This window comes from Aethalodelphis obliquidens, unplaced genomic scaffold (assembly GCF_003676395.1).
Source record: "Aethalodelphis obliquidens isolate GAN/ISIS:26980383/991018 unplaced genomic scaffold, ASM367639v1 scaffold105, whole genome shotgun sequence".
Lineage (NCBI taxonomy): Eukaryota > Metazoa > Chordata > Mammalia > Artiodactyla > Delphinidae > Aethalodelphis > Aethalodelphis obliquidens.
Genome location: NW_020838049.1, coordinates 1974658 through 1994765, shown reverse-complemented (window position 1 = coordinate 1994765; position 20108 = coordinate 1974658). Strand labels below are relative to the sequence as shown.

At 36.1% G+C, this 20108-nt stretch overlaps 1 protein-coding gene across 3 annotated transcripts in view; it reads right to left on the bottom strand.

Moving 5' to 3' along the window:
* The window catches only part of USP8 (ubiquitin specific peptidase 8), a 101076-nt gene that overhangs the window by 31969 nt on the left and 48999 nt on the right, over nt 1–20108 (bottom strand). For all 3 annotated transcript variants that reach the window (XM_027096657.1, XM_027096655.1, XM_027096656.1), the window contains 6 exons: nt 17565–17733; nt 13744–13888; nt 8324–8409; nt 6510–6672; nt 3689–3731; nt 1419–1563 (listed from right to left, as the gene is read on the bottom strand). In XM_027096657.1, the coding sequence (XP_026952458.1) occupies nt 1419–1563; nt 3689–3731; nt 6510–6672; nt 8324–8409; nt 13744–13888; nt 17565–17668 (686 nt within the window). In that variant the 5' untranslated portion in view covers nt 17669–17733. The remainder of the gene's footprint in view (nt 1–1418; nt 1564–3688; nt 3732–6509; nt 6673–8323; nt 8410–13743; nt 13889–17564; nt 17734–20108) is intronic.

The window sequence follows — 20108 nt, the reverse complement described above, 5'->3', positions numbered from 1 at the left end:
GCTCTCTGGTAAGAAAGGGATATTATCAAATACTAAAAAGGAATGCTAGCACCAAATTGAAACTTCTTTTAACTAATTCAGAAGGACTGAAACAGAAATTAAAAGGTAATAATTTTCTTGGTATTTCATCTTTTCATATTTCTTGGCAATTCATCTTCAATCTTCAACCTAAACTCATCTTGAGTTTCACATTAGTCAAATTCTCACATTTTGGGAAACAGTTAATAAAAGTCACCAGCTTTCTGTCAGTAAAGATTAGATCATCAAAGATTAATCATAACTTTCTCTTTTCAAATCCCGGAAATATATTCATACCTACTTGATTAGACTATGCACCCTCATCGCATTTTTTTTTTCTTTTAAAATTTTTATTTTATTTAAAAAAAATTTCTTGTCTTTCTTTTTTTAATTTTTTGTTTTCCTTTCTAATCTCATTTTTAAATAGCATACTTACAAAGCACTTTATTCTTCAGGTCGAACATTCATAAGCCTCGGCAATATGCTAAAAACTATGCAAATTTTATTACTTAACTTTAAAAATATATCTTTTTAAGGTTGCTTAAGTTAGTACTGGAATGGACCATAGATTTTAACTAATCCAGTCCCATAAACTAAGACCTAGAGAGGTTATATAATTTTTATAACACTCATAATAGTTGAAAATAGCCCTGGACTGGAGTTTTAGCCCTATCGCTATTATGATAGTTTTTAATATACCATATATTCATGCAAGTAACTTTAAATTATTTAATAGGTTAAAGGCCTTCTTATCAAAAAAGAAAGAAAAAGGTATTTTTTTTAGTAAGTCTTACTAATGCCAGGCACTGTGTTATCTGTGTGCATAAATAAAATTTGTCATTTAAACTTCTCAAAACTTCTGAGATAGGTACTATCATTATTCCCATTTCACAGATGGAAACATGGGCTTAGAGAGGTTAGGCCAGTAGCTAGAAGTAATGTAGCTAATGAGAGACGGAGTTATATAGTCTAAATATAGTCTGATTTTAGAGCCTGTATTTTTTCTTAATCACTTAGCTATCCTGCTTCTTCTTCGAAAAAGTATTTGTGTAATCTTTTACCACAGATAATAGTATGGGGAATTTCAAAATAGGAAGCAATTCAAATAAAAAATAGCAGGAGAAATTAGTCAACAAACACCTGGGGAAAGAGGACACACAAGGGAGTTTCATTTCTCTTCTAGTAAGACTCCAAATGCCACAGATAAGAAAAAACAGCCAAACTGGAATGTCCTTTACAGTACCCTTCAGAAAGGGTAAGGTGTGCCACTAAGGAGTAAAGAATGAAAAGGTCCACAGGAAAAGAAAAGACTACTTTTATCACATTTAGCTTGGATGCTAAGTAGTAATATTTACTACTGTCCACAGTTTACCATTTTATCTAAATATACAGCGACCCACCCTGGACTGATGGCTTCTTCAGGAACACTGAGAGAATTTGAAATATGGGAATCCAGATAATCCTGCATTCTTCGAGCATCCATTATAATCAAGCTGATGTTTTTATCCATCCTCATTGTGTAAAGCTCCTTTGCTGTGATTGCTCCTTGGAATCGAGAGAGACAATATAAGTAACAAGAAACACCTAGTTCCGTGTGCTATTATATCACTAAATACAGGACAAGCATAGCTTTTCCTAGAAGTGTCATATACTTGTTATTCTGTCATATTATTTATTATCTTTTAAACTAATTTTAAATACAATTTATGTTTTTGACATTTATCAAAAAACTAGTTCAATGCTTTGTTTATAAAGACTTAAATACCAAAACTTGCTGGTGATGTTACAACTACATCTGGTGTGGGCTCTGCTGCTGTATAAAATAAATTAGTATGGGTGTCTCATGAAAATATTCTATTTTTAAAAATCAAGCTATTTGAGAAATGTCAACCAGAAGAAATACCTGTGGTTCAAAAGTTCTTGAAAGGCTCTAAATTCTGTTTTTAAAGTCTCCATGGGGTCTTATGGGGGCTATCTGAAAAACTTATAGGTTTCCTAGAATAATAAGCCAAAAGTTTGTTATCTGTGTTCCACATCTGGGGTTGGTAAACTATGGTCAGTTATTTTCACTGGAACACAGCTACACTCATTTGTTTACATATGGTCTATGGCTGCTTCCATGAAAGGACAACAGGGCCCCCCAAGCCTAAAATGTTTAATATCTAGCCCTTTAATATTTAGCCAAAATAAATATTCCCTATGTTGCTATTTTCCTCTTCCAGGTTCTACCACCTGAAGTGAAAGATTAAAAAGCACTAAAAGGAAGCTTAAATATGGAAAGAACTATTTCAGCAGTAAGCTGTACGAAGAACACAGTCACACCATCTCCTAAGCTAAAATACCCAGTTGCTAATAACCATCTTACTTCCCTTTCTAACCATCAAGATCATTCTGATAACAAAACAATCTAAAGCGGAGAACAAACCACCAAGACATGCAACACCTAAGCAGGGTGAGATACAAAGGAACATGTGGATAAAAACTAATCTTAGGGCTTCCCTGGTGGCACAGTGGTTAAGAATCCGCCTGTCAATGCAGGGGACACGGGTTCGAACCCTGGCCCGGGAAGATCCCACATACCGCGAAGCAACTAAGCCCGTGCGCCATAACTACTGAGCCTGCGCTCTAAAGCCTGCAAGCCACAACTACTGAGCCCACGTGCCACATCTACTGAAGCCCGTGTGCCTGGAAGACCCTGCTCCGCAACAACAGAAGCCACCACAATGGGAAGCCCGCACGCTGCAACAAAGAGCAGCCCCTGCTCACCGCAACTAGAGAAAGCCGCACACAGCAACGAAGAACCAAAGCAGCCAAAAATAAATAAATAAAATAAATAAATGTATATATAAAAAAAAACAACTAAGAATGAATTGATAACAGCTTTTAGGAAGGTACCTTACTACACTCACAGTTTTATTTTTTAAATTGTTGTATGGAAACATTTTAAATAGATAATTTTAGTGTTACATACAATTAATGTTTAAATTAAACCTTTTCTGAGAGAGGAAAACTTAGACAATTGCCTAATAAGTCTTGTTGTTTAGGTCACGTACTTGTTACTGGAGCATCAACACCACCTACGGATAACATCCAAATTACTGGTTTAGATTTTTTTTGAGGGGAGTGAAAAAGCCTTTAAATATTTTAAGTTTTCCACTTAAAGTCATAAGTACTAACAGCTACTTATATGCAGTTTACTGTGTTGTAAGAGTGTCACATATATTAACTCAGTCAATTCTCACAATAACACTGTGAAATAGATGCGATTATTATTCCCACCTTACAGATGGCGAAACTAAAGTAGAAAGGTGAAGTAATAAGCTCAAGATGACATGCAAACTCAGAGGAGCCTGTATTCAAACCTAGGAAGTCTGACTTCTGAGAGTCCATGCTCTTAACCACTATGCTAAACTATATCTTGAAAAAAAGCAATGACAAGTACCAACTGTGGTTTTCATGTTTTCAAATGCACATTACCATAAATATTCCCCATGACATGTAAATACAGAATATAATATATTTTCATATTATTGTACAGGTTAGGAAAAATGATAAAGCTCATAAACTAAACACAATGCTAAGAATCTCACTGTGTAAAATCTGAAGCTTATTCTGATTAAGAGATCTCAAAAAGAGCCTAAAAGAACTCCCTCTTTCTGTGCACACTTACCTTTCTCTGTAGTCTCATTTTTTTCACTCTTTTCACCATTTATCTATTTCATAAGAAAAAAAAGTTTCAACTTTAATAGAAACACACATTTTTATAGAAAGAAAAAGTTCAACTTTAATACTTCTTTGAAACTGAAAGCCTTCTAGGAAATGAAATGTGCAGAGTACTGGCATTTTATAAAAATACAGATGAACAGTAATGGCATTAACAGATTACTCTGATAACTAAAATTAACTAGTAGCATATCACAATCATATGTCATTTTCTCCAGTGAAAGACCAAATATGATTTCAAAGCACAGATTATTAGAGAAATTTAGTATTTAACTTAACAAGAGAGCACTTCTTATAATGAAATAAAAATTCTGGTCAATCCCTTCAGTGTCCTCCATTACAGAATTAAAGGAAAATGAAGTGATACAAAGTTTTATAAATTTGCATTTCCTAACCAAGATAACATGCGATAATTCTCTAAGGTACTAACTCATTTCATAGATGGGAAAACTAAGGACCCCACTAGAACCTACTGATCAATTTCTACATCACTAAAAGTAAAAAAGAAAAGAAGTGTATATTATGTGCCTCCTAATATGATACAGTATGCAGTACACAGTATCACCTATGAAGCATTCTGGCCAAAAAACAAAAACTGAACCTCAATCTAATTAAGCTTTTAGATTGAACTTCCAGCCTACAGGAAATATAGGAGACAGAAGAACAAGTTAAGTGACATAAGGAGGAAGTAATCAGACAAACCTACAATGTGGCTGATTTTACAGAACTGATCCAGTAATAAAAAGCCAAATGCAGGAAATGAAAAATGAGAAGGAAACTCAATCAGAGAATGCTAGAGAGACTTAAGAGAAATTGCAACCAAAAGACAATGAGTGGACCCTGTTTGGATCCTGATTCAAACATACTGACTCTGAAAAATCATTATGAGCAAGTGGGTAAAATATCTGAATAGACTGGGCTTTAGATTATATCAGGGAATTATTGTTAATTTTGTGAGGTGGGAAAATAGCACTGCGGTTATTAATAAAATGTTCCTTTTGGACTTCCCTGGTGGCACAGTGGTTAAGAATCTGCCTGCCAATGCAGGGGACACAGGTTCGAGCCCTTGTCCGGGAAGATCCCACATGCTGCGGAGCAACTAAGCCCGCGTGCCATACCTACTAAGCCTGCGCTCTAGAGCCCGCAAGCCGCAACTACTGAAGCCCGTGCACCTAGAGCCCATGCTCCGCAACAAGAGAAGCCACTGCAATGAGAAGCACGCACACCACAACGAAGAGTAGCAACTAGAGCTGCAACTAGAGAAAGCCCACACACAGCAACAAAGACCCAATGCAGCCAAAAATAAAATTTAAAAAAAAAAAAGCTTAAAAAAATGCTCCTTTCTTTGAGATGCATACTGAAATATTTAGGGGTAAAATGATATGTTGTCTGGAATTTGACTGAAGACGTGAGAGGTGCAGATAAAAAAACATGGCAAATGTTAGTTGATTACTGAAGCTGGGTGACAGGATTTAACTGTATTCTCTTTTCAACATAAAAAAGCTAAACAAGGGCTTCCCTGGTGGCGCAGTGGTTGGGAGTTCGCCTGCCGATGCAGGGGGCACGGGTTCGCGCCCCAGTCTAGGAAGATCCCACATGCCGCGGAGCAGCTAGGCCCGTGAGCCATGGCCGCTGAGCCTGCGCGTCCGGAGCCTGTGCTCCGCAACGGGACAGGCCACAACAGTGAGAGGCCCGTGTACCGCAAAAACAAAACAAAACAAAACAAAAAAATGCGAAACAAAAAAAAAGGTAATGAAAGGTAGTTGGCCCTGCTGTTGGAAAAGCAACAAAATGAAGAATTTGCAAAGTCCCTTTCATACAGTTCTTTGGAATCTTGGTATTTTTTTATATCAGCCATTTGACCTATAAATGAACATGTCTCTAAGGCAGTACTATTAATCTTACATTATGAGCTCCTAAAATCAAAAGACCGATTTCTTCACTTCCTTCTACATAGTGCCTAGCCCAATGTCACAAGCAATTCAACTACTACTTAATGAAATCAGTGATAACCCACATACAAGTGATAGTTGAAAGCTACAAAATGCTTAAGAAAAATTAAATTGGAAAACTTTCCATGAATTTCAACAGTGCACAAGAAATTATATTTTAGAAAGAATAGTTTCTGAGGAGGTGAAGGGAGGGAGATACAGTGACAGCTAGCAGGTACAGGTTGAGTCATTAACAGTTTCTGGCAAACAAATTACGTAGCTGAAAAGACTACAAGTAGTCGCTGAACACATGGAACAAGAGGGAGAGAAAGAGGAAGGGGAAACAGGCAGAGAAAGGAGTAAAAAGCAAAGGGGAGAGAATGAGACGCCAGAAATAGAAAAAAAGTTTCACACCAAATAAATAGTGTACCAAATCTTTCCCTAATGTAAATTACATTTATTAGAAAGGAGAGACCTTAAAGATCATCTATTTCAAGATCTTAATTGGCCAAACTGAGTCCCAAAACAGTTAAGCAAGACTTGATATGGGACCAGAACTCAGATATACTGAATCACAGCCCAAATGCTCTTTCCACTGCTCCAGTCTATAGTGACTGCTAAAAACTAGCAAATACACACAACATATTTCTTTAGAAGTTTCAAGAAAAACCTGGAATCAACTAAAGCTAGAATAATTAATTCAATTTCTAATAAAAACACATTAAATTTTATCCTTTTTGCCCAAAAGAATGATATAGTGGTATCTCAACTCTTCTTAAGCAAATCATCTGACAAAAAGAACCAGTCTTTTTACCTAGCAGAATAAATCTGGAATACCTTGTGGGCTTTGTCTTTGGCATCCAATACATTTTCCAAAGAACTTTTAGCTGATGTGCCACCATCCTCTCTTCCTGTTTCCTGCCTTTTCTGTTTCTGCAGCTGCTCTTTCTCCTGTCTGTCCTTTTCTTCAAGTTTTTTCCGAACTTCAGCTTCTTCATATCTAGTTGAAAAAAGAAGTCAGCATGTCTTTTATTGGCATGATGGTGGAAAGTAAAGGATTTCCAGTTGTATAAAGTTAATATCTTGCCACGAGGTATTTTATGGCTGCATTCTTTCTCCCTCCAGTTGAAATTCAACTCTGCCAGTGTTCCATTATAAATCACAACTCACAAATTTGTCCTCTGTAGATTTATTTCAAATTGCTCAAAAATCTTGAAAAGAAACTCTATGCTCTCAAGTTGAAGTTGTTCAATATTCTTTTTGCTCTTTCTCTCCCACTAATTTCAACAATCCTAAAATCCTAAAATTAACTATAAAGCCCGATTTACTTATAAAAAAGCTCAAAATACAAAAAAGTACAGACAATAAATAAGTGAAAGAACCTAAAGCCCCAAAGATAGAGGAGTAAAGAACATGATTATTGCTAGCAGTAGAATGATTAGGGAAAAATTAGGCAATCTAAGAGAGAACAGTTAATAATGGGTAACCCAAAGATTAGGAGAAATTCTATTCTACTTAGTTGATTAACTGGCTAAAGGAAAAAGAGAATAGTAATTCTAAATGACTTCATCCACCTTAACATATTCCAGCCCCAAGATTAGTAATTGTGGAAAGGACCAAGGAACACACTAGTTGAAAAAGATAATTTCTAAGTAAAGGCTATGATACATACAGGTATCTCTGCTTTTCAGACGTTTTCTTTATGCCACTTCGCTTTTACAAAAGACCTACATTAGTACTTGTTTTTACTAACCGAAAGAAATCTGAAGAGGATATTCACTTATGGAAAAAAGGTGAAAAATGAAAATAGCGTTTAGCAGTTGTTTTGCAGCCAGCTGTTAGAGAAGTAGCCACACCCTGATCAGAGAGTGGCACCGCCAAGCTCCTTCCCCAGGAATTACACAAGCATCTCAGCATCAAGCTGCCATAGCTTTGAACTGTGTCTGTGAGCATCTGTGCTTTATCTTGATTTATTTTGTGCATCTTGTAGCAAGACGTGTCCTGAGGTAGTTGCTTCTTTGCCTTACGCCATTTTGGCTTAGGTAAAGTTTCATAGGAACACTTTACTTTCAGATAGCAGGGGAAAACCTGTGTAACTATAGCAGTTAACTGATCCAAGTTTAAAAAAACTAGTGGAGTAAAAATAGTTCCCTTTTAATTTTGTTATTTAAAGAGTGACTAATGACTAAAAATTGAAACATACTGTTTTTAATTTCTAATTATTTTATAAGCCTGGTAAGTCAGTCATGACAAATACTAGAGTTAGATTTTTTTTTAAAATATGTTACTTCTGCAACCAGGCAAGTCAAAACTAACATTAAATACTTCATTCCCACAAGTCCAGTGTCCAGTAGCACATTATGACATGAAGCATATGAGAATATTATGTTTTTCTGAAGAATCCTGTCAGAAACTTAGAAAAAACTGGACCTGAGCTATAATCTAATAGACCAATGCTTATCTTAACAATGTATTAGTCTAAACATTTAAAAATTTTCAGTAAAGAACATTAATGGTAACACATGAATATAAGACTTCTTCTTAGGAATTGGGATTTATATGCATGGTCATATATAAATGGACAAATTCTAAACATAATTTTAATCTTCTAAATTTACATTCTTTTAAAGATTTCATAATAGTGTCTGTACCTGAGTTTAAGGCTTTCAGAGAGTCTCTCAGCTTCTTCAATAGCTTTTTTGATGTTTGCAGGTCCAAGTATTGAATGAAAGTAGTCCTAAAATTATAGGAAAACCATCTTACACTGTTAGTACTAGCCACTGTACATAGCACTAATGCTAAAAACACAAAATTATGGTGTTCATATAAACAAAAGTTTAGATAAAAATATTATGACTGAATGAAATATTTCTTAAAACTTTAAACCTACAAAAGTGTACAACTTATTCTCCAATTGTTTCAAAAATATTTTTTCATACTATTAGTACGTTAAAAAAAAAAAAGCCGGTAGGTAATAATTTTCTTATTTGTAAGGCACCTTTACGAAGTGTAAATACTATTCTTATTGTTTTTTAATAAGTGCCAAAAAGCAAACCATATATGTTAGAAGCAAAATATATTTTCCTACTGTAAATATGTTACTTAGTTTTTTCTTTTAGTCTCAGAAGCAGTAAAGCAAATTCTGTATTGATCCACAGCATAGAATTTGTTTTGTTTTACTTGTTTTAAACTGAGATGTTTCCTTCCACCTGTATTTTATAATACCTACCTACCTCCCAACTGGAGTCAAATCACTTTAGACATAAAACAAGTTTTACACTTGAGGAAACCCTGAGTAACTAAAAATCAAATGGTAGAAAATAAATCAATAGTATGATCTACGTTAAAACACACACATACATACACAAAAGATTTAGCACATAATTTATTAACAAGCATAATGAATTGAAAAAAATAAATCACTTCCCTAAGGGGTCACTCATTAGATCCTGCAATCAGAGATAATTCCAAATCAAGTCTGGTTTAACATGACAGTAGTGCAGTGAGACTCAGCTAACTGACTAGTGGATCTAACTTGCCGCAACTTATCACTATGACTTTGCAAATAGAGCCTACTAACACAGTTTATCACAAATGATACTGTAATCAGAAGTTATAAAAAGAAAGGCCAGGAGGCCAGAAATATCCATCTCTGGCTGTTTGAGAGGCAGTTACGAAGAGCTGATAAGATAGATCTGTTGATAACAGTTATCCTATGTCTGTCTATCTAGCCTAAAAGTAGATCATGTTTTATTTGATTTTATTCTTCTAGATTAGAGATAAAATATATAAAAGGGCCATTCATTATGTAATTTTTAATAAAAGTATATAGTTTGTTCAATATTATATCAACTAAAAATTACAGTGGAAACTGTAATCACTTCCATTATCACAATGTCCTGACTTCTGATGCAATACTTTTTTAAGAGAAAACAAAATTAGCCATTACTGTAATATTTCTCTGATAAAAACAAAATACAAAGTAAAACCAAAAAACACTATGACTTTTTTTAAAATTAATTTTTATTGGAGTATGGTTGCTTTATATAACTTGTTTTATTAATTTTTTGACATGAACTCATTTAAAAGCCTAGCTTAACACTGCTGAAATGCTGAAAAAATCATGTTTGGGCATGTCTGATACAAACTCCCAGAAGACACTCCCCTAATATTAATGAGGTTTCTTGTCAATAATTACCTCTCTCGGGGCTTCCCTGGTGGCGCAGTGGTTGAGAGTCTGCCTGCTAATGCAGGGGACACGGGTTCGAGCCCTGGTCTGGGGGGATCCCTCGTGCCACGGAGCAACTGGGCCCGTGAGCCACAACTACTGAGCCTGCGCATCTGGAGCCTGTGCTCCGCAACAGGAGAGGCCACAACGGTGAGAGGCCCGCGCACCGCGATGAAGAGTGGCCCCCACTTGCCACAACTGGAGAAAGCCCTCGCACAGAGACGAAGACGCAACGCAGCAAAAATAAATAAATTAAAAAAAAAAAAAATTACCTCTCTCTGTGCTCTTAAAGGAACACAGTTGGAGTAAGTATAATTTTTTTCCAATTTTCAATAGTATTGACAATTGGCAGAAAAAAAAAAAGTCCAATTCTTATACAACTAAAAACATTTGCTTCTTAGGTTTACTTAGTAGAACTTTCCTACTCCTGAACACACAAATTCAAGCAATTCTCATGATTTCCCAAACAAAATGGTTCACTACTAATAATATTTAGCATTAATTATCATGATTGCCATGGATATTTAAAAATATTCTAACTATATCTAGACTTTGCTATACTAATATTTTCAATATATTTGCCTTCTCCCCCTTTTCAAATAACCCTGAAAAAATTGTTCATAAACTAATTTTTTCAATGAGTAAACAATAATGTAATGTGTTTTCTACTAGTGAGCTTGCTAAATTAACAAGTTTTATCTAAATCTTAGTGTAAAACAAGTGAAAAATGTAAGTTTCTGAAGAAGGCTGGTCACATTACATCCTGTCACTTCCTGATTTAAAGGGTAAAACCCAGAAAATATATAGTTACTAAATTTAACACTTCACATACTTAAAATGCACTGGAGACGTTAAGCTAAATAAAATAAAACAAAAAACAGTTCTAAGACAGAAGCAGATGTGGTACCCTGGACAGAGCAAATGGAAACAGTCCCTTTACTAATATCAGGAACTGAACATCTACAGCGTATGAAGTAACAGGCTGGGTTACTTGAGCCTTTGCAGGGAGCTTCCGAACCCGAACAACTCCTGCCACTTTCAACTAGATACTCTCTTTGGAAATGCAATAGATACTCTGTGGAAATGGAAAAATTTCTTACTGATTAAAATTTACTCCCAACCTTCTCAAGTTAAAAAAAAAAAAAAAGGTAGCTACAAAACCACTCCCAATCTTGCCAAAGAAAAAAAAGTAACCAGTAAGTTAGAAAAATAAAGCAAAAATTAAGTAAGTACATAAAAAATTGGCCCTACCACAACAGACAAAAAAGGAAACACCAAAACTTCCGAAGTTCTCCAAATTCGCAAATCTTTCAAAAATATTTATTTCAGTAAATACTTTTACACTTCTTTTTAAGCAGTATCTTTTTTTTTTTAAATTTCTGACAGGGTTCAGATTTATGTTTTTTTTCAGATTTATGTTTTAATAAATAAAATATACATTTACAATAGTAATAAGCAGAATAATTGCCACCATTCATTCATTCACCCATTCAATATTTATAGAATACTTATAGTATGACAGGAATGATAATACAAGACTTATCTTCGATTCTTATAGCAACCCACCAAGGAGGTTCCCTTTAGAGATGAACGTACTGGGGGGCTCAGGAAAGATGAAGTAAGAGCCCAAAGTTAGAGAGCACATTCCCAACCCAGGTCTACTCTACCCCAGTCTGTGATGTTTTTGTCATGCCACCAGGGTCTTCCGGCACTGGGTTTCTCTTTATTATCTCATAAATAAGCCAAACTTTTATTTTTTTATTTTACTTTATTTTGTGGTACCTCTCCCGTTGCGGAGCACAGGCTCCAGACGCGCAGGCTCAGTAGCCATGGCTCACAGGCCCAGCCTCTCCACAGCATGTGGGATCTTCCCAGACCAGGGCACGAACCCGTGTCCCCTGCATCGGCAGGCAGACTCTCAACCACTATGCCACCAGGGAAGCCCTAAGCCAAACTTTTAGTTGTGGGTAGTCCTTCATATCCCATAGATCATGTATATAGCAGAGTAGCTTTTATTCAATTTTATGTTGGGCAGAAACAACATGACTCAAAGACTCTCTGAGTAAAATGACCATTACATCATTGTTGTTTTCTGAAACCTTCCAGTGGGTTTAGGAAAAATATCAGTGATGACAGAAAGTATTAAACACATGAACCGTATCCTGGCTCTAAGCAGTATCTTTTTAACAGACACTGTAAAAACCATCAAAGAGTGAGCAAGACAAGCCTCTGTCTCTATCTGCAGATAAGTATGTCCAAGAATGTTCCAAGGGCAGGACCAACCCAGCCATTTGTAGACAGGAAGATGAATCTCCAAATGCAAGGAGCTACCTTTCCAAAGCTAGATCTAAAACCCCATAAAGATTATCAGCATAATTTTGCTGGTGAGAAGAAACACCAGCCATCATTTGTCACCATTAAATAAAACATTAAAGTTATCCCATAACCAACAACCGAAAGAAATTTTATTAGTCCCACTACTGTGGACAAAAAAAGGTTATTTCAAAGAATAAGATAACCTTTTTTTTTTCACTTCTATAAGTCAATTTAAATGAGGCAGGAAGATCCCACATGCTGCCGAGCAACTAAACCTGTGCACCACAACTACTGAGCCTGCACTCTAGAGCCCGTGATCCACAACTACTGAGCCCACACGCCACAACTCCTGAGCCTGCACTCTAGAGTGCATGCTCCGCAACGAGAAGCCACCACAATGAGAAGCCTGCACACTGCAATGAAGAGTAGCCCGTGCTCACCGCAACTAGAGAAAGCCCATGCACAGCAACGAAGACCCAACGCAGCCAAAAATAAATAAATAAAACAAATTAAAAAAAAATTTTAATGAGGCAAGACAATTCTGCCAAAAGTGAACTAAATAAAAATCTCAACATTAACTCAAGAATGGTTTGTCTTGGACTTCCCTGGCAGTCCAGTAGTTAAGACTCCATACACACTTCCAACGCAGTGGGCATGGGTTTGATCCCTGGTCAGGGAACTAAGATCCCACATGCCACATGCTGTGGCCAAAAAAATAAAATGACTTGTCTACCAGGAAAGAAATCTATAAGCAGTATTTTGCTATTATTCTCTAGTAGCAAGATCATTCCTAGGTAAAGGTGGAAACACCAACACAATATTCTTCCCATTTCTTTAACCCACTCTCTATTTTCTTCTTTTGTCTGTTTCTGGTGTAATAAAAATGCAACCTCTTCTCTAGCAACACTTGTCCTAGTCATCAGTTCTCTCTACCCATTTATACCTCTCCCATACTCCCTCCCTCCTCACACTTCAGCAAATTGGAAGAAAGGCACCTGGCTCAAAAGATTAAAAGCAAAAAATAATAAATAAATAGATAAAAATGAATATCTAAATTAAATAAATTAATCAACATTAATTTTGCAAACTGAGATCTTTAATATGGCTATAGTGTCAATTAAATATAAAAAGCTGTCACATAAAAACAAGTGACTAAACCTTGACCCTTGAAAAAGTACAACTATAGTCATATTTTTCTTATTGAATGCATGAGTAAACTGAATCTTTCTATTTGACCTGGCAGTGATTTATTACAACAGAAGATTAATCATGAGTCTGTATGTTGCTATAAACCTGTACCAATCCACAGCAAATTAAGTATGTGTATATAGTGTGAGTGTAACCATACATATACACATATATTGCAAATAATGAAACAAAATCTTTAGTTTGCTTTTTCTATCTGCAGAAGTTTGAACTTGCTGCTACACAATATCTAAATTTCAGTATTAGTTAAAAATTTTAGAGATCAATAGCTCCACTGTGTAAAAATAACTTAGCAAATAAAAACATAGAAGTAAAAGGTACCTGCTGTTGCTTGAAATCAGGTCTTTTTTTGATAAGATTATAAACAGTCACATATTTCATATATAGCACATAGGCCCTTTCCTCATCACGATCTAATCTGCTTTCTTCTGCGGTCTTGAAGATCTTCAGGGCACTCTGTACATAACTTAAAATTAGAGAAAAAGTAATTAAAACACTTGACATCTGGGGGAAAAAAAGTCATGTATAAAGTCCACAGAGACTCAATAAAATACATTTCATAATTTAGGTTGCAGTACTTCAGAATTACACAAAGTTAGATATAAGTTTGGATGCAACATGAAAATTTCCCTTATACTACAATTAAATACTTATGTTTCATTAATAGTTGTCTGTATATCACCAAACTGTACAAAATGCATTCTAAATCCAGTTTTAAAAGATTTGCTACAATAGATAATCCTGAGGCAAATGGTCCTCCGGCACCCATATAATAGTCATACTCTATAAAGAACATAGCTGCATACTACTTGTACTGAAGTAGGGGAGCTAAAATATTTATTATTTTAATGTTAAAACAAATACTTTTCAATTCTCCTTACTCCTTTCTAACCATGATATAAAATTCTCCTCACCTAAAAACTCAAGAAACTAGGGACAGGAAAGGGGACATGAGTTCAATCTTTTAGAGTTTTCTACACAATGGCTGAACTGCACTCTGATTCACTGGCCCTGAAAAGAGAAGAGATTTAAAGTCTAAAAACATGTCATCTTAAAATTCCACTTCAGTAAAATAATTTGAGGGGTCTACGGCATTCATTTATTTTTTCTTTAAATAAATTTATTTATTTATGGCTGCAATGGGTCTTCATTGCTGCGCGTGGGCTTTTCTCTAGTTGCAGAGAGCGTGGGCTACTCTTTGTTGCAGTGTGCTGGATTCTCATTGTGGTGACTTCTCTTGTTGTGGAGCGTGGGCTCTAGGTGCGTGGACTTCAGTAGTTGTGGCATGTGGGCTCAGTAGTTGTGGCTCGCAGGCTCTAGAGCGCAGGCTCAGTAGTTGTGGTGCATGGGCTTACTTGCCCCACGGCATGTGGAATCTTTCTGGACCAGGGCTCGAACCCATGTCCTCTGCATTGGCAGGCGGATTCTTAACCACTGCGCCACTAGGGAAGTCCACTACGGCATTCATTCTAAGGACATTTTCCTGGTTTAACAGTCTTCAGAAAGCAAATTAATAAAACAGACATTTCTGCAAGAGGAATTCATTTACTTAGGACTAAAGTTTTGGCAACTAAGCTGTAGTGCCAATGCTAATACACCATATGCTTTATCAATAACTTATTTCTACAAATCAGTGCATCTTGTTTTCTATATTTTTCAAACTGTGCTCTACGATTGAGACATGGATTAGTGATGAAGTTGGTCAGGCCAAGGAACTAGATAGAACACCACACAAAGGAACAGGGCCAAACTGGTCTTTAAGACCAAAGATGGTCCTACACAAGGACAATTTCAGTCAGTGTGCATGCCCTGTTAAGCATGGCATCAAAGTTCCAGGATAGAGGTAAATCAAACCAAAGCTAGTAAGGAGATTCTCTAAGAGTTTAGGAGTGGGTACAACAGTCCTTAGGTTTTTCCAAATTTCTTTCGTCATGATGCATGTATATCTCATGGGCCCATATGTAGCAGCAGGCCCAGCTGAGATGGCTGCAATGTCACTGTGGGTCCAGTGAAACAGCCAAATATCCTAAAAGGATTCTAGCATTCTCTAGAATAGTGCTACATGTTGTGGTGGTACATTTAGGCCAACATACCACTTCCTGTGGGATCAGGGTAGTCCTAGAGCTAAACCAGACATTGCTAAAACAGATTTATCTGTTTTAAGATTAGATGAAGCTCTCTGAGAAAGCTTCAAGGTGGTTTTACCCTTCTCACTATTTTCTATTTGAAAATCATTCAATGTGAGTTAAACAGCGCTACTTTCTCTATCACCCCATCAACATTACCAACTAAGCTCAAGAAGTAGGCCAATCCCTCTCTTACTCTTCCTATCCCTTCCCCACCCAAAGATCTTTTCAAAAGCCCATTTTATACTTAGTAATGTTTACGAATATTAGTTCATTCTGGGATTTTCTTTCCTGACCTTCTTTGAAGTTCTTACTACTCTCCTGTCTTCATCCTTAATGTTTTATTTCCTTCCCATCTTGTTTATTTCCTCTAGAAAATGACTCATAAAGATGTTCCTGTGCAAACACAGGTTTAAGATGCCTCTTCACAGGTTCATTTGGGATCATACATATCATTTGTTAGAGCCTCACGTTTATCTCCAGCCACAGAACACCTGTTTTCCCCGATTTCTAAAATCTGCTTACCTCAAGTGTAGGGTGTAAGGCTGGCTAGACCCACCTTTCTTTCTGAAACTCTTACTCCCAGCTCTATAATAATATAGTTATATATCTCTAAATCTTCTCCTTTGTTGGTCAAAATAAATTCAGAGGAAAAGTTCCCCTATTGTCTCCTGTCCCTCCTTAACAGAAATAAAACTATCAACAAGTTAACAATTTTAGTGATATCCCATTTTTATAGCAAAATAACTTCCAGTAAATATCAAAATAGCTGGACCTTTCCATCTCTATTATATTTTATCTCAGGACAAATTCTGCAACTGTTATCAGGAAAGTATCATCTCTAGCCTCTACCTCAACATGTAGTCTACCCCAACATAGATAGACTACATGCCCTGAAAAATAAAAATACATAAAATAAATCATTAGGGGACCTTCCTGGTGGTGCAGCGACTCCACACTCCCAATGCAGAGGGCCTGGGTTTGATCCCTGGTTAGGGAACTAGATTCCACATGCATGCCACAACAAAGATCCCACGTACCGCGACTATGACCCAGCACAGCCAAATAAATAAATAATAAAACAAACAAACAAGACTTAAAAAAAAAAAAAAAGAGGATATATAAGAATCTGCCTGCCATTGCAGGGGACATGGGTTTGATCCCTGGTCCGGGAACATGTCACAAGCCGTGGAGCAACTAAGCCCATGCACCACAACTACTGAGCCTGCACTCTAGAGCCCGTGCGCCACAACTACTGAGCCCGCGTGCCGCAACTACTGAAGCCCGCGTGCCTAGAGCCTGTGCTCCACAACAAGTGCACCACAATGAAGGGCAGCCCCCATTCACTGCAACTAGAGAAAGCCTGTGTGCAGCAATGAAGACCCAATGCAGCCATAAACAAGTAAAATAAATTTTAAAAAATCATTAGGTTAAAACTTCATGTCAAATTGGTATAAATACTTTGCTGAATACTGCATAAAAAATACGTATCTCTTCTTTTTTAATCAAAGACTATGCTAGAACCAGATCTTATATGTGAAATACACAAGGATAAAAATGATCTTTAATTAAGAAGTACTTTTACACTGTTTTAGGAAAAGACATTAACTGTGGCTGAATGAGTTTTGTAGAATCCTTGCAGTCTTCACCTCTTAAACTTACGATGTAACATACTGTCCAGAAAACAGATAATATGCTTATTAGCAGAATATATATGTATTCTGCCAAGATAAAATTAAGAACTTCTCTAACTCATTTAATAAAATGGAAATGAACTAAAAGTTAACAGTTATCCCCCACTTTTCAAAAGTTCACTTTACACCACTTTGCTTTTACAGAACACCTAAGTACCTTTTTTACTAATCGAAAGAAATACAGAGGCGATTTTTGCTTTCATGAAAAAAGTTGTTTCCTCACTTTATGCCATTTTGGCTTACGAAAGGCTTCATAGGAACACTCTAGTTTTGAATAGTGGGGGATACCTGTATATGACTCAAATTAGCAAAGTATACACACTTCCTAGTGCTTATTTTCTCTGGTTTAACTTCTGTCTTCTTATTGAGGTCTTTTAGTGAAGAACTGAGGTAGAGTTCTTTAGGAACTGAAGCCACAGCAGGCATGATGAATAATCTTTACTTCTCCACTTTCACAATGGATGGTGTACTTCATTAAAAGTAGTTCTTTTCTGAAACAAAATGAACACAAATAATCCCATTAGTTTTCCTCATTAACAATAAAACAAGTGAGCAGTTTAAAAAACAAACAAACAAACCTCCTAAACTGTGTCCTTTGCTAACAGAGTTAATTTTCAATTATCTTGAATATTTATTTTCGGAGTTCAATATACAGGGTATCAATAAACAATCTACTTTCCCCTCCAAATTTTCATTAACGAAATGAATTAGTTTGTATCATTTTGCATTAAGTATTAGGAATCTTCCCTGTCAAAGGAACAGAATAATAAAAGCTTTTATATTTTTCTTCTGTTAAATCTGCATTAACGTATAGTTTACAAACAGAAGGAAGTTTCATTTAAAAATATTTCTTTCTCACCAGTTTACAAAAGGAAACAAGTTGGGGGGAGGGATAGCCAGGGCACATTATATGAAGCTGGGGATGTATGAACATGTTTCTGGTAGAATACACCCAAATACTTTGGTTTACTCTGAAAAGGTCTTTGATGTTTCATGACATTCTTTGTTTTCTCATCTGCTCTGGTAAATTCTGACTGGGAAGATTGAGGTAGTAAAAAAAAAAAATGAAGAAGAAAGGCTAGGTATGTAACAATTAAGGTGTGTGTGTGTGTGTGTGTGTGTGTGTGTGTGTGTGTGTGTGTGTGTACCTATGCAGGGATGCATATAGATGGGGCAGATCAGCGGAGCACACTAAATGGGAATCTTGACAAGATCGTAAGTGTCACCAAATGAAAACTTCAGGAACCCAAGCAAATTTATACAAGGTCTTCAGTTGTAAAGAACTAATTACAATTTGAATAAAGAGCTGCATTAATACATTTAAGAGATTACAACATTTTTTGATACAGCCACTATGGAAGACAGTATGGCGGTTCCTCAGAAAACTAAAAATAGAATTACCGTATGATCCAGCAATCCCACTCCTGGGAATATACCCGGTCAAAACTATAATACAAAAAGAAACATACACCCCTATGTTCATAGTAGCACTATTCACAAGAGCCAAAACATGGAAACAACCTAAATGTCCATTGACAGATGAATGGATAAAGATGTGGTAACATATATACAACGGAATACTCAGCCATAAAAAAGAACAAAGTGATGCCATTTGCAGCAACATGAATGCAACTACAGATTATCATACTAAGTGAACTAAGTCAGAAAGAGAAAGACAAATACCATATGATATCACTTATATGTGGAATCTAAAATATGGCACAAAGGAACCTATCAACAAAACAGAAACAGACTCACAGACATAGAGAACAGACTTGTGGTTGCCAAGGGGGAGTGGGGGAGAGAGAGGGATGGACTAGGAATTTGGGGCTGGTAGATGCAAACTATTATATTTTAAATGGATAACAACAAGGTCCTAATGTATAGCACAGGGAACTATATTCAATATCCTGTGATAAACCATAATGGAAAAGAATATAAAAAAAGAATGTATGTATGCGTAAAACTGAGTCACTCTGCTGTACAGCAGAGACTGGCACAACACTGTAAATCATCTATACTTCCAATTTAAAGAAAAGAGAGATTACAACTTTTTTTCTGTCACTTATTTCCACTACCTTAATGCTCTTCATTCTATCAGTTCACTATTATTAGACGAATGGACATCAACGAACATTGAATCCTAAAATGCTGAGTAAGGTACAACTTTAGGGGCGAAAAGGCTTCTGTTCACCTATGTGAAACTCCAAAAGCACCCCAATTTGCTTTGATTCTTGTCACATTTTATATTAAATATTAATACTTTCTCATTTCTTGATTAGGTATATAATTCATCAACAATGCACCACCAAAACAGCTAAGAGCATCCATTACAGAATATGATAGGGATCCCCTGGATTTCCTCATACTTATACAGACAACAGTATTGAGTGTCTTACCTTGTAAAAAACCATTGTTACATGTTAAAGACACGAAGGATACATAAGAAGTGGTCCCTGACCTTCCAGAATGAACAGTTTAACAAGAGAACATTCCCTACTCCCCCATGCTCACCACCTCCTCAACCCCTGCTTATCCCCCTAAAGCTGAGTGAAAAAGTTGACACGTGACACCATTTGTAAGAAGTTTTAAAACAAACTAAACTGAGCAATATATTGCTTAAGGATACAAATCAGATAAATTTATAAAGGTAGGAAATGGTAAATATAAAATTCTATTTCTGGAGAGGTAGAAGATACAATAAGGGAGGCACACACAAAGAGCTTCAGCGATATGTAAGGTTTTATTTCTCAAGTTGGGTGGTATGTTCACATATGCTCAGAGATGACTGTTTTGTTTTATGTATTTATTGAAGTATAACTGATGTACAACATTATATGTTGCAGGTGTACAATATAGTGATTCA